This window comes from Pseudophryne corroboree, chromosome 1 (genome assembly GCF_028390025.1).
Source record: "Pseudophryne corroboree isolate aPseCor3 chromosome 1, aPseCor3.hap2, whole genome shotgun sequence".
Lineage (NCBI taxonomy): Eukaryota > Metazoa > Chordata > Amphibia > Anura > Myobatrachidae > Pseudophryne > Pseudophryne corroboree.
The window spans coordinates 146,208,485-146,224,549 of NC_086444.1; the positions used below are offsets into that span (position 1 = coordinate 146,208,485).

At 46.1% G+C, this 16,065-nt stretch overlaps 1 protein-coding gene across 5 annotated transcripts in view; it reads right to left on the minus strand.

The window, feature by feature from the left end:
- MAST4 (microtubule associated serine/threonine kinase family member 4) overlaps positions 1-16,065 on the minus strand; it is an 875,018-nt gene that overhangs the window by 605,524 nt on the left and 253,429 nt on the right. For all 5 annotated transcript variants that reach the window (XM_063963429.1, XM_063963416.1, XM_063963420.1 and 2 more), the window contains exon 2: positions 11,912-12,065. In XM_063963429.1, the coding sequence (XP_063819499.1) occupies positions 11,912-12,065 (154 nt within the window). The remainder of the gene's footprint in view (positions 1-11,911; positions 12,066-16,065) is intronic.

Here is a 16,065-nt window from a genome sequence, read left to right on the forward strand (position 1 = left end):
GAGGGAGAGCGCGGAGGCTCCTGCAGAACTGATTGACCAAACTTCAGGTCCTCAGAGGCCAAAGTATCGAACTTCTAGAACTTTCTAAACGTGTTCGACCCAGACCAAGTAGACGCTCGGCAAAGCTGTAAAGCCGAGACACACCGGGCAGCCGCCCAGGAAGAAACCACCTTACGAGTAGAGTGGGCCTTAACATACGTAGGTCACGGCAATCCTGCCGTAGAATACGCATGCTGAATAGTGAACCTGATCCAGCGAGAGATCGTCTGCTTAGAAGCAGGACACCCAATTTTCTTGGGATCATACAGGACAAACAGAGAGTCCGATTTTTGGTGATGAGCAGTCCTACTCACATAGATTTTTAGGGCCCTTACAACATCTAAGGACTTTGATGAAATTGAGGAGTCAGTTGCAACTGGCACCACGATAGGTTGGTTGATATGAAATGCCGACACAACCTTCGGAAGAAACTGCTGACGTGTCCGAAGCTCAGCTCTGTCTTCATGGAAGATCAAGTATGGGCTTTTACATGACAAAGCCCCCAACTCCGACAAGCGCCTAGCAGAAGCTAAGGCCAACAAAGTGACAGCATTCCACGTGAGAAACTTGACCTTAACATCCTGTAGAGGTTCAAATCAGTCCGACTGGAGGAACTGCAACACCACATTAAGATCCCAAGGTGCCGTAGGCGGTACAAAGGGAGGTTGGATGTGCAGAACTCCCTTCAAAAAAGTCTGAACCTTAGGGAGGGCAGCCAACTATTTCTGGAAGAAAACGGATAGGGCTGAAATTTGGACCTTTATGGATCCTAACCTCAGGCCCATATACACACCTGTTTGCAGGAAGAGGAGAAACCATCCCAGTTGAAACTCCACCGCAGGAAACTTCCTGGACTCACACCAAGATACATATTTTTTCCCAAATATGATGGTAATGTTTTGACGTTACGCCTTTCCTAGCCTGTATCAGGGTAGGAATAACCCTGTTCGGAATACCCTTCCGAGCTAGTATCAGGCGTTCAACATCCATGCCGTCAAACGTAGCCGCGGTAAGTCTTGATAGGCGAACGGCCCCTGCTGCAGCAGGTCCTCCCGAAGAGGCCTCGGCTCTTCTAGCAGTAGATCCAGAAGATCCGCGTACCAAGCCCTTCTTGACCAGTCCGGAGCAATGAATATTACCTGAACCCTTGTTCTCCTTATGAGTTTAAGAACTCTTGGAATGAGTGGAAGCAGAGGAAACGCGTACACCGACCAGAACACCCACGGAGTCACTAGGGCGTCCACTGCCACTGCTTGCCGGTGCCTCGACCTGGAACAATACCGCCGAAGCTTCTTGTTGAGACGAGAGGCCATCATGTCAATTTGGGGTACATCGCAAAGATCTGTTACCTCTTTGAACACCTCCGGATGGAGACCCCACTCCCCTGGATGGAGATCGTGTCTGCTGAGGAAGTCCGCTTCCCAGTTGTCTACTCCCAGAATGAAGATTGCTGACAGCGCCAACACGTGTTTTTCTGCCCAGGGGATGATTCTTGTCACATCTGACATTGCAGCTCTGCTCTTCGTTCCACCCTGTCGGTTTATGTAAGCCACCATCGTCACATTGTCCGACTGCACTTGAATGGCCAGATTTCTCAGAAGTTGGGCCACTTGGAGAAGACCGTTGTAGATGGTTCCAGAATGTTTATCGGCAGGCCGGCTTCCAGACTTGACCACCTTCCTTGGAAGGTTTCCCCTTGAATGACCGCGCCCCAGCACCGAAGACTTGCATCCATGGTTAGAAGGACCCAGTCCTGAATCCCGAACTTGCAGCCCTCCAGAAGGTGAGGTAATTGCAGCCACCAGAGGAGTGAAATCCTGGCCTTTGGCGACAGACGTATTCTCTGGTGCATGTGTAGATGGGATCCCGACCACTTGTCCAGGAGATCCAGTTGGAAGGACAGAGCATGAAACCTCCCATACTGTAGAGCCTCGTAAGAGACCACCATCTTCCCCAGAAGGCGAATGCACTGATGAACCGACACCCGGGCTGGCTTCAGGACATCCCAGACCATTGTTTGTATCACCAACGCTTTTTCCTCTGGAAGGAACACCCTCTGCACTCCCGTGTCAAGGATCATTCCCAGAATGGACAACCCCCTGGTGGTTCCAAATTTGATTTTGGAAGATTCAGGATCCAACCGTGTTCCCTGAGCAGGTGGGTTGTGAGAAGGATGCCTTTATCAGCAGATCATCCAGATAGGGAATTATGTTCACCCCCTGTGCGGAAGAGAACCATCACTTCCGCCATCACCTTGGTGAAAACCCTCAGTGCTGTGTAAAGTCTGGAACTGATAGTGACAGTCCAACATTGCGAATCGGAGATAAGCCTGATGCGGCGGACAAATTGGAATGTGGAGGGACGCATCCTTGATATCTAGGAATACCATGAATTCCCCCTCTTCCAGACTTGATATCACCGCCCTTAGAGATTCCATTTTGAACTTGTACTCCTTCAGAAAGGGGTTTAGCGATTTTAGGTTCAGAATGGGTCTGACCGAACCATCCGGTTTCGGTACCACAAAAAGGTTCGAATAGTAAGCTTTGTTTTGCAGATGAGGAGGGACCGGTACAATAACCTGTGCCTCCACCAACTTCTGCACGGTTGCCTACAGGACAGCCCTGTCTGCCAGCAAAGCTGGCAAGCCTGATTTGAAGAATTGGTGAGGAGGGAGCTCTTGAATATCCAGCCTGTACGCCTGGGACATGATATCTTGCACCCAGGGATCCAGGCCGGACGACACCCAGACGTGACAGAAAAGCCAGAATCTCGCTCTCACTGGCCCCACCTCTGGGGTGTGCAGTCCACCGTCATGCGGAGGACTTCGGCGTACCTGAAGCAGGTTTTTGTTCCTTGGAACCGGTCGCAGCCGGTTTCTTGGATTTGGGTCGGCCTCCCCTAAAGAAGGTGTTGGACGGTCTGGCCTTTCGTGACTTGGCAGCCCGAAAGGGCTGTGATGCAGTTGAAGAAAAGGGTTTCTTCGTAGCAGGTGCAGCTGAGGGTAGAAAATGTGATTTACCCGCCGTAGCCGTGGAGATCCACGCATCTAACGCTTCCCCAAAGAGAGCCTGACCTGTGCAGGGTAGGGTCTCCACACTTCTCCTGGATTCAGCATCGGCCGACCACTGTCGCAGCCACAGTCCTCGACGAGCTGACACAGACATAGAAGAAATTCCTGCAGCCATGGAACCCAGGTCTTTCATGGATTCTACGAGAAATCCTGCCGAATCCTGAATGTTACGCAAAAACAATTCAACATCAGATTTATCCATAGTATCCAAATCTTCAAGTAATGTGTCTGACCACTTTACTATAGCTTTGGCAATCCAAGCACTGGCAATAGTGGGACGTAATATAGCCCCTGAAGCCGTGTACATGGATTTGAGCGTATTATCAATTTTACGATCAGCCGGCTCTTTCAAGGCGGTGGATCCTGAAACAAGTAAAACCCCCTTTTTTGAGAGTCTGGATACAGACGCGTCAACAATGGGCGGGTTTTCCCATCTTTTTCTATCCTCCACAGGGAAAGGAAACGCCACCAGGACCCTTTTAGGGATCTGGAATTTTTTCTCAGGGTTTTTTAGCGAGGCTTTCTTATTTTCAGTAAAGTAAGCCTCCTCAACCTGCTCAGGTGTTGTATCAGAAATATTCAACACATCCCTAATGACCTCTATCATCAACTGCACCCCTTTTGCAAGAGATGCTGCCCCCCTCAACACATTCCTATCACTGTCCTCAGTATCAGAACCGGTATCCGTGTCATCTTGCATAATTTATGCAAGAGTACGTTTTTGGGAATATACAGCGGGGGGCCCTGAGGTAACAGAACTGGGCAAGACTGCCATAGAGCTCTGTAAAGCCTGAGTTGCAGACTCATTCTGTGCAACCCTAGTAGAAATCTGAGAAATCATAGATTTGATAGAGGATAACCACTCAGGCTCCCTTGCTGGTATCCGTGCTAAAACAGTGCAATCCTGATTACATGGAATAGGATCATCCTGAGAGGACATATCCTCTGCAGCATATGACACAGAGTCCCTGGACATAGCTTAATGGAGACCACAGACACTCCACACACACACACAGGGGAGGGCAGACAGAGTTTCACCCCCAAGAATGGCAAGAGAGACACAGAGATTGGAGCCAACCCACACACAGCGCTGTTTAGGTAAAGGGAGACCCCAACCAGCGCTGACTGTGTACCTTAATAGGTTACACAGCCTGTAAACAGCCTCCCCCCCTTCCCCCTTCTACAACCCCCTGGTACCGTGAGAGATAGCTGGTGTGGCCGGAGAGACTAGCCAGCCACACGTGTAATGGCGTCTGCGGCACTGAAGGGGTTAACCCTCGTGCCCGGCGCCATGTTACGGACTGTTTAAAAGTTTGTTTAATGATGTGTTTTACTTTTAACATGTCATATGTAGTGCTCTGTGCACCATTGCAGGAATGCATGTTTAACTGTATCTATTTTATATTCAAGACAGGCTCTGTGTATATTTAAAGGGAAACACGTGTTTAAATGAAATGTATTTAAAGGAAAAATGCAGTTACTATAGATGTCTGAATAAGCATCTCTTATCCTCTGGAAATAGGAAGTAGCATGCTAATGGCCCTGTTCTATCAGAGAGGTGTGAAGGACAATACCTTTTGATGTGTAAGTTCCTTAGAGAGAGATGCTAATCACTGGGTCTATGGGCTTGGAACTTGTTTCATGTAGGGGATGTAATTGATATACGATCCCTGAATGGCAGATAAAGGAAGGAAGACTGTTTGTTTGTATTGTAGCCATTCCTGTTGTAATCTCAAAGACTGGGTTTGCCTGGAGAGGTGAATGACCAGACACATTTGTATTTTGAAGCTATGTGATAAATTTATCAATAGTGAATGTTAATCTGATACCAAACGTTGTCTGGGTGACAGGAAGGAGGATATTGTTTTATTGCACTTATATCCTTGTAAAATGTAATTTATTGGTATTTTGTAAAATAACCTGATTGGTTGGAGAAGACAGGGAGGGCTTACCCCCCTGTGGTACTGTGTGGAAAACTGACATAAAAAGGAGACCTGCGTGCCTCCAGAGTTGTAGTTATTCCATCTTATTCTGCTGAAAACATCTGATTGTATGCTGTTACCCCTAGCAATAGGGAGGAGCCTTTTTAAAGGTTATTGAGCAATAAACATCTTTGCCTCAAGAAGACTGCTTCATCTTGTGACCAACAGGGTTAGGCCAAACCTAGCCCCGTCCTCCGGCTGTCCAGGGAAGCACCTAGCGTCTCCAAGCTCCGCCTTCCGCCAGCTACCGGTAGAGGCCTAGCAAGTGGCTAGTGGGGATTTGTCAGCACCACACAGCTGTGGTAAAGCAGTGCGTCGGCACATACAGAGCAGAACCGTGGTTCCAAACGCCACGGCAGGTTAGGAGTTTGGTGGTGGCAGCGAGAACCCGCCCACAGCGCAGTGGGTGGAGTCAGTAACAGGCGGTTACTGACGGTAAGCGGGAATCCCCTATGTGGTCAGGCCTCGTGCGGCTTGACCTTCCAATCTGTGCGCAGTCAACGGGACGCGAAAGCGACGAGTGCTTTCGTACGGTACCGTCCTGTCACAGCTGGAGTTGTTCTCGAGGGACTTGCTCTTCACCGACAGCGTTGAGCAGGCAGGAAAATGGCGCTGAACGCTGCTGGGTCCGCTCTGAGGAGAAGCTCCGACCCCAAAATGGCACTGTCTTCCCGCACTTCATAGGATTATGCTGGCCTGAGGAATTATGCTGGCTGAGATCCCGGGACCCCGACAGGCTGTGTGACCAGTGTAGGGGTGTAGGCGCTGGCTCAGGGCGCCCCTCACACCGCCGCACTATGTACCGCTGAGCCCCGGAGTGCAGTTAGTACTGCGCTCCATACCCTGTTTCCGCCATCTTCACACCAGCGCTTGCTAGGGGGGATCGGTGACTCACTCGCTACCAATCTTCTGGCTCTGTAAGGGGGTGGTGGCATGCTGCTGGGGTGAGTGATCCCCACAGGAGCCCAGTGTCCTGTCAGCGGAGATAGTGGCTCAGACCCCGCAGGGCAGACACTACTCCCCCCCTTAGTCCCACGAAGCAGGGAGGCTGTTGCTAGCAGCCACCCCGTAAAATAACAAACTCTAAAATAAACTTTTAATAAAGAAACTCTGTAGAGCTTCCCTAGCTGTTACCGGCTCCTCCAGGCACATTTTCTAAACTGAGTCTGGTGGGAGGGGCATAAAGGGAGGAGCCAGCCCACACTCTCAAACTCTTAAAGTGCCAATGGCTCCTGGTGGACCCGTCTATACCCCATGGTACTAATGTGGACCCCAGCATCCTCTAGGACGTAAGAGAAAAAAAGAAAACTAAACTTATTTTTTCATTTGTTAAATGTATACATTAAGTGACTTTATATGAATAGTCTTCCTATGGGACATTACTTAACCTCTGCAGCTAGTGCAGATGCTTGCAGTTCTGTTCTGTCAGTCTTTATGTAGGTGTGATAATCTTATCATAATACAATATTCTGGGGCATGGCCTAGTGACAAGGGGGATGTGGGACATCATTGATGGGTGTGGTATGACCAGGTCCAGAGAGGTCCAAAAATAGAAGCAAGCGGGTAAGAGGTAGCCGAGAGCTCCCTGAATTTGCTCATGGGCAGCACAGAAAGATAAACTATTACTAGTTTATACATTCCCCAGAGCTTCGCACAACCCTGCACAGAAAGATGTTGGATGTCCAGGTCCATCCGTGTGTTCCTATATATAAAACCAAGTATTTTGTTAGTGACATCACAGCAGCGTGTTTGACTGCACTCTCTGCTCTTCCAACGGTCTCAGATCCCATGAAAGACTCTAAAGAGGTAACGTTAACTGTTCATATCTACTGGTGATCGGTATGAAATACCTACAATCAAAATCTGACGGTCGAAATCCTGACAGCAATTGACCGACGGTCAAAATACCGACAAGGTCAAAATCCCGACATTTAAAATACCGACAAGTACAAAAAACTGACATGAGTTTTTCATTGTTTTTTTTTGTGTGTATATCAACATAGGTCGACATGGACACCATATAAGTGTGCTGCGCTCGGCACACTATTATATTCCCCCTCCAGGTCCACTGGGATGGTAAAGTATGAACAAGTCGGTTTCAATGAAAAACTCATGAAAAACTCGTCTGCATTTTGACCTGTCGACAGTTTACATGTCGGTATTTTGACCTTGTTGGTATTTTAAATGTCGGTATTTTGTCCATGACGGAATTTTGACCTTGTCGGGATTTTGACAGTCGGTCAATTGCTGTCTGGATTTCGACCGTTGGGATTTTGATTGTCGGTAAATTGACTGCATCCCATCTACTGAACAATTGATATATAGCAGAGTTGTAGAGGAATTCTAGGTTAACATGAAACTATGTATGTATGCTACATATTATTTATTATCAACAGCTAGTCATATAGCGCACATATATTATGCAGCACTTTACATAGTTTAATAGCCATCCATATCACTCCCTGTACCATTGGAGTTTACAATCTACATTCCTTACCACATTCACAAACAAATGCACACACTAAGGTCACTTTTTTTGTTAGCAGCCTATTTACATTCCAGTATGTTTGTGGGGTTATGGATAAAAACCAGATTACCTGGAGGAAACCCCCGAAAATGCAAAGAGAACATACACACTCCACACAGATCGTGGCATGGTCAGGAACTGAACTCATTGCCTCTGAGCTGTGAGGCAGTAATGCCAGCCACTATGCCAACCATGCAGTCTTCATGTTTTATAGCTGAAGAAAAAGGTTTGCGGTTCTGTGGTCATTTATTCTAAAATGAAAGGAAATGGCAAACGTCTTCTCTGTGTTTATGAACATAAAATTGTTGTATATTCTTTTGATGATGCCAAAATCAAAGCTTTATCCGCTTTTGCCGTATAGATTCAGTTTTATGGAGCCTTTGAAAACTGCACAACGAACCAACATTGTATGGCTGAACGGTGAATACATAATGCCACCGGGATTTAGTGTGAAAGAAATGTTCACACACAAGTACTGATAGTTAGTTTTCTATAATGTATGGCCACAGAGAGCTTGTGCCGATCAGTGTTAATGTACTATATAAGGAAAGTGAATGAATAAGCTGTTACTGTTGAGTGGCCAAGTCAGAAGGCAATTATTGTTGTGTATGGCTTTCTGTCATTCGGAGAATAGGATTTATCTGTTACAAGACATGGCAGATATTTGTCTATAAAATGGAAAAGTCAAATGACTCAATTTCTAATGGGCAAAGTCTGCAAATAAAAGTGTGTGTGTGTGGGGGGGGGGGAGGGGGGAGGGGGGGGGGGGTGTTTAGGCTCTCTACAAATCGCCCACCCATAAAAAAATTAAATAATAACATCAACATCCCCATGTACACAGCTGCCATCTCCAAAAAAAAGATACAATTAAACCAGCTCTACTAAAGTAATAATAATTGCAATAATTATTTTGGTTGTGTACATTTGCACAACTTTTGAGATGCTTACACTCACAGGACAATCTTGACTCTGTGGGGGGAATTTAATAGTTTTATTGCGCCCGATCTTCTTTCTAAAGTAATGGGGGATTGTGAAGCGATATTCAATTGTCTCTCCCCCCCCCCCCCCGTTATCACGCTAATATTGCCCATTAGAGACAGGGTTAGGCGCACAAAGCAACTAAACCAAACTAAAGTCATGGGCGCAATCGCGAAAGGCCCCATTTGGGCGCCCCCACAAGGGTAGCGAGCTAAAATGAAGGTTTCGCACCCGTGGGCAGCAACATTTGAATAACTACCACTGGGCACGATCGCGAGCAGGAGGGGGGAGGAACATTTGAATTACGCCCTGTGACTCTAATCCGTGAGGATACCATCATTAGATCATATATGAATTTATGTATTTAAAAAAAGAAAAAGAAAAACTTACCAGGTGCCATCCCAGCCGTCCAGATACGTAATTGGTATTTGTCTATGACACAGACATCACTCTAATACAGACTTATTAGATCCATATGCATTTGTTCCTTGCCAAGTTTACTTCTGTTGAGCTCCATTCGAGAACCATGATAAACTATTAAACAACTTGAAATCTACATGTTCACCAGAACTACCTAGAAGACATAGGCCCAGATTGATCAAGCCTTGGAGAGTGATAAATTGCACGGTGATAAAGTACCACCCAATTAGCTCCTTACTGTCATTTTTCAAACACAGCCTGTAACATGACAGTTAGGAGCTGGTTGGTTGGTACTTTATCACCGTACAATTTATCACTCTGGAAAGGCTCGAAAAATCTGGGCCAAGGTTTGGATTCCTGACATTTTTCCCCATGTTTCCATGTTATTTAACGATGGTACAGCATCAATAAATAACACGTTGGTGCAAAGTAGAGATAAGATGCTAGTGATAAGAGGGGACAGCAAAGCGAGTGAGGAGAGGAGTAAAGTAACTGGTAAAGAGAATGAGGCAGCGCGACGGGCTAAGAGAAGGTGTCAGAGTGATAGGCAAGGAGCTGGGGCTATCGCCCACCCAAACGAATATGGCTTTGGCAGGTTTGGGTCCCATTGTTCAGCCTTATATAATAAATAATGATTCAGACATCAGATTAACAGGGAAAAGCGGTCAGCTTTTATTTATTGAGATATTGAAATTACTGTAGGTATGGCAGTAGGGGGAAGAAAGACCTAGAGAACAGGTTCTCAAACTCGGTCCTCAGGACCCTACACGGTTTATGTTTTGTAGGTCACCTGTACATTTTTAAAATGTGACAGTTTGTGATACACAGTGCACCTGCTGGGTGACATGGAAAACGTGAACCGTATGGAGTTCTGAGGACCGAGTTGAGAACCAATGGCCTACAGTACAGCATAAACTGATACTAACAAAAAGGTGCCTACTGGGACCAAATGACCACAAATTGTCCAGGATGGGGCCAACTGTCCAGCACCCTCGCCAAATGACTCGTAAGAATAAAGGCCAACTGCCCAACCCTTATGGGGACAATAACTGCAAATGGATGAGGCCAACTGCCACCATCCTCAACAACTTGAGGTGCTATCCCATTCAAGAAGCAGGAAAGAGACCTGGCTTAATGTGGTGCCCTTGACACATCCTGGCCACTACGCCTAACCCTCTCAATGGCATGGAAAGCACCCCAGGGCACAAACACAAACAACTTAAAAACAAATGCCATTCTGTAACCAGCCACTACAAATGTAACTACCATTAGACTGACATAAAACCAAGCAAACCTAGGGTTGGAGGGTGTGCAACTATCAAACCGAAGAGAGACCGCCTCCCACAACTGCCAAACTAATGAACAAAGAAGCTCCCCACTACTCAAAAAGGACAAGTCCCCATAGGCAATAAAACCCCCCACAAACATCACAAATCAACCCTTTGTGTTCTAATAGAATGTGAAATACACAAGCCTAGGAGGTTTGTGACACACTCCTGTCATATAAAATGTCCTCAGTGTTCTTTCCTGACTTTCAAATAAGCACAAAGCTGAACTACTTCAAAAAGTCCCAAACTTTAAGTGTCAGATGGTGGGATGTACTAAAGGGAAAATCCAGCCAAAACACCTAAAATGGCCGTATTTTCCATATGTACTAGTCTTAGATGCTGTGGGTAACGCTACTGACCGTTCATACAGTGCCTGGCATATCGGCGTGCTATCTTGACGATAACAGCACTAATAATGACAGTGGTGCAAAGCGCCCCTGTTATGTAGATCACATCTCCTCCTTCATACATGGGGGAGAAGCAGCAACAGCGTACATAACGTGTGCCGATACCAAGTGATACCACTTCTCCCTTATAATGTCCTGAAGAATGCGGCTGCAATGCGATTGACAGGAGTTACGGCGTATCCGTAGCGGGGCGCAGGCGGAAACGGTTTTTGCAGCCGCTCTGAAAAAAAATGCCCACTGCGCTACCAGGGGTCAACCTTAGATCCAATGCCTCCACAATCTAATTAGGGAAGGGAACACAGCCTCGCACATGCTGGGTGACCTTGCCCTGTACTGGGTGGCCCCCAGCATGTGTGGAGATGAACACAGATCTGACTGTGTATGCAGCAATCTGCGTTCATCTCTGAATAACCCCCATAATGTGGTAGAATTCAGACCAGGTTGTCTAACACAAAGATTTGTTGAGGAAGCGCAACAATTTTTTAAAAATACAACATTTTAAAACTGTAACAGGATAGAAAAGTACCTAAAATCTTGTTCACCATTTTACTAAATATAATATTGATCTTATGCAGTGCGCAAAAGATAATACAGTGTGCATAGATCACAATGGCTACCATACAGAAGGCACACAAGTGCAGTGCAGTTTTACATAAGTGCCACCTACTGTTTGAAATCAGTATTGCTTGCTCAATAAATAACACTAGTATGTAAGGGTTGGGTACAGCTTACCGGCAATGGGGATGCCTGTGGTCAGAATGCAGTCACTGGCATCCCGGCTGCCAAAATCCCGACAGGTGGGACAAACTAAACTAGCCCTAACCCTGACTTTCCGCAGCCTTACCTAACCCCGCACCGTAACCTAACCCCGCCGCGCACCATAACCTAACCCTCTCCCTGCAGCCTAACCCTAGCCTTCCATGGCATTCTTACGTCCGGGATTTCAGCGCCGGTCTTCCCATACGTCAGGGTGCCAGTTACATCCCGTATGTAATATCTTAACATGAGAGTTTAATAGTTTTTATTTAAATTACACTTGAAGTTAGATCAGGCTGAAAAAAACCCTCAGGATAAATGACATTTGTCAATGGAAAACCAGATAGTGTATGAGCAATAAACGCTGATCTATTCTTAAGCATATCCATCATTTCCACGCTTACCAGTCAAAGCTCCTCCGAGACTCCCTCTCCTTAAAAGTCTGCCATCTTCATTCAGAGACGTCTTGTACTTAACCGATTTACTCGACCTAAGCGACACCTCAGGAGTGCTACATTTGCGTAACTGCATGGGAGGTGGGGATAGTATGTTGTCAAGCTGAGGAAAATAAAAATAAAGTATTGTTTTAATGTGGCACTTAAAGCAACAATATACACACGCAAAACATGTACAGTATGTATACACACACACACACACACACACACACACATGTATGTCCATTCTTTCATCTGAGGAATCTAGCCAGAATCAAGCACTTGATTCCCCTTTGAAGATCAGGTAAAAATCATACATGTATTGTATCATCTCGATTAGACTACTGCAATGTCCTCTACCTGGGCCTCCCAGCAAAAGAATCGCACCGCTTACAGCTGGTGCTGCCAGACTATTAACCAACCAGCCCCGTTTCAGCCACATAACACCCATTCCCTACTTCCTTCACTGGCTGCCTGAAAAATGGCGACCTGTAGAGGAAGGACTTTTACCTAGAATCTTCTAGAATTATCTAAGTGTTGAGCTTTTAGCCCTGCGGCTCTGCACAGTTCGAGAGGCACCAACTCTAGAATCCTTCAAAAACAGACTAAAGACTTTCCTGTTTACTCAGGCATTTCCTTTATTTCCCTCTAGTGTCTCCATGCTCTCTGTATTTTAGGAAAAGCTTTTCTGTACTTCATTCTTTCTGCACTGTATTATGTTCATTCCATTTGTTAAGCGCCTTGAATCCTACTGGAGAAAGAGCGCTATATAAATAAAATTATTATTTTATATATATGCAGGTATGGTATAAAGATATCAGGCCTTGACAAAGGACAAAGCTATGCTTGAAACATTCCTGATATCTTTTGCTATGCTTTAAAATAGTGGTTCTCAACCTCGGTCCTCAAGTACCCCCGACAGTTCATGTTTTCCAGATCTCCTCACAGGATAGCAAGTGACCCTGTGGGTCTTTCATAATGTGTCAGTGAGTAATGAATACACCTGTTCAACTGCTAGGTGACCTGGAAAACATGAACTGTTGGGGGGGTACTTGAGGACCGAGGTTGAGAACCACTGCTTTAAAACACATTGGGCCTAATACAGACCTGATCGTAGATGTGCTCAATTTAGCACATCTACGATCAGTCACACAGACATGCGGGGGGACGCCCAGCACAGGGCTAGTCCGCCCCGCAAGTCAGGTCTGACCCCCCGCACAAGTACAAAAGCATCGCACAGTGGGGATGCTTTTGAACTTAAAGAGTGGCTCCCTACCAGCGCAGCTCCTGTGCGCTGGCAGGGAGCTACTAGTTGCTGTGAGGGTCACAGCGGTTGCGTGTGATGTCACGCAGCCGATGCTGCCCGCCCCCCGCACGGTCCGGGCACACCTGCCTGCCCGGACCGCACCCCTAAAACAGCGTCAAACGACACCGGTCCGCCCCCTGCCGCCTCTGCCTGTCAATCAGGAAGAGTCGATCGCAGGGATGAGACAACCGTCAGCCGTCTGCCAGGCACCGGCGCATGCGCAGTTCAGACCTGATCGGCTGCTGTGCGAAAACGCACAGCAGTGATCAGGTCTGAATTAGGCCCATTGGCTCTACAAACATTGGAGTGCCGTCCATTTATATCATATTGGCTTCTCTTGCACCCTATATTGATGTACTTGGCAGTTTAGGAGGCGGGCTTTAGTTCCATACTGTATACATTTTCCCTCTTACAGGAAAGTGAGTCACTCTCCCTCCTATTTTGTCTTTGTTCATTCTATTTGCTCTTTGTTGTCTGTTCTTAATATTCATAATTTCTTTCATATCACGAGCACCATGGCGGGAAGACACTCTTGCCGATGGCAATATTGGGTGCAAGCGAGGTTGCTGGCCATTTCCCCTTTAATCACAGCGAGATGGCTTTTACCTTAGGAATGGGCCTGGCCTTTGTCTCTTGGGCAGGACCAGTACTGCCTAAGTAGTGGGAGGTGGTACCTTGGTAATCCAGGTTGCACCAGGGTGTGGTATTGTATTGCCCCCTTTTTATCTATGTAGTACTTTCATATTGGCTGTTGCCGGCATTCAGTGCCTTCTTGCCACCACAAATTCTTTAATTGGTATTTGATTATTAGTAAATGCTGTGACCTAGCTTTCCAAAATTACAGCTTTATGTGTTATTTCTAGGATTATGTAAATAATAGTTAATTAGAAGGTTTCAGACAGTGCGTGGGTTTAAGACCATCAGCTACACACCATACAGCTTAAAACACATGTAAAAGTTTTCCTAACCTTTAAAACACCAGATTACCATATATAAGACGCTGAAATTCTACCACCTCCGCTATGTTTAAGGCAGCATCTAAAAATGTGTTTACTTAGCATGTTAGCATGATCCTCTGCACATTTCCTCATACCATGAGCAATGTTTTATTTTACAATTACTATCCAAGTCATACAATTACAAAGGAAATAAAAGGCTCAGTGTTTCACCAAAGACAGTTTTTTCAGATTTTAACAATTATTTTTATCTAGGGAAAAGTCCCATTCTGAGCCAGTGAATCTTCCTTTTCCAGGCATTATAAAGGCATTTATCATTAGGCTTTCAGAGCATTGCTCAAGCTGGGTTCAGAGCACACAAGGAAAGACGTGTGATAAAAGCTTAATACAGCTGCCACAGCATGGAAGGAACACACACAGAACTCCAGGATATTAATAAGAGATGCGATGGCTCCGCAGTGAGGGGACTCCTATTAGAGCACAGATTCTGAAATAACAAGCAAGCAATGCTTAGACAGAATGAACTACTTAGTTATCATCACCTACCTACCTACTACAAAAGGAATTGCTGTTTCTGAAACCCATTCAGTTTTATCTATTCTGCACCTTAACTGCTGAAACAAATGGCACCTTCTTATAGTGTCCATGTATTGCCTGTGTGTAGGAGCCATGGCAGAGATCTAAGGCCAAGTACACTCTGGGGTAACTATTGTGGGTTCAGTATGGGTTATATACAATTGCAAGTAAACTAAGGTGGGAAATAAAGTAATTGTAATAAAAAAAAAAAAAAGGAGACATATTTTCTGATAAATATCTATAAACTCAGTTGCGTTATTTTGAAGGTTTCTCAATCCATTGCAGGGATCTCAGACACATGAATTGCAAAGATCTTATATCCATCTCCATGGAGGCACATTATAGATGCATACAATCCAACATGACCTATTCCATTCCATTAGGTACAAAATGCTCTGTTTCTGGACTTTCAAATTTAAAATTCAAATAGGGGAGTCACACCAACTGCCACCCCAAACATTGCTTGCCGGGACTCACTGGCAGTTGCTGTGACTCCTCTATCTGAATTTTAGACTGTGCTGCAGCCCCACCTCTGTAACTGCCACTGGCAAGAAAGTCCAGGAACAGAGCATATTGTACCTAATGGAATGGGTCATATTGGAGGGTATGTAGATGCAATTAGATGCAGTCAAGGGTGTAGATTAAAAGATAGACATATGTGTTCTATGTAACGTGTGTGTGTGTGTGTGTGTGTGTGTGTGTGTGTGTGTGTGTGTGTGTGTACATTACACACACACACACACAAACACGCATGTGTGTGTGCATAGAAGGAACCTCCTTCCCCACGAATCCTGCATTTGACACTGGGCTGAGAGATACAGGGTAATTGGGGGAGGGGGGGGGGGGGGAGCACTCAGAGACAGAAGGTGAAAGGGGTAGGGGGGGTGAGAGACACAGAGCAATGGGGAGATTAAGAGACATGGAAATGGGGAGACTGATAGACAGTGGGAGGCTGAGAGACATAGGGGGATGGGAAGGATGTTGCTGGAGGAGGTGAGGATGAGGCTGGAGCGATATAGATGAGGAGTGAGGCTGGAGACGAGGGGAAGGGGAATAAGCCAATGGAGGGATAGGAAGCCCAAAGAATATAAATGTACCGGGGCCCAAGATTTCTGTTGCCGGCCCTGCCGATCTCTACGGTAATGATGGTCTCTGATCGCTTCAGTAGCTCAATGCCGGTAATACTGACTAACTAACCGGATCAACACCAAACTACTACCCCTGACTGATTGTGGGCCTTTTATTCACGAATAAGTATCAGTCCCTGTCGCCACCGCCGGAGAAAG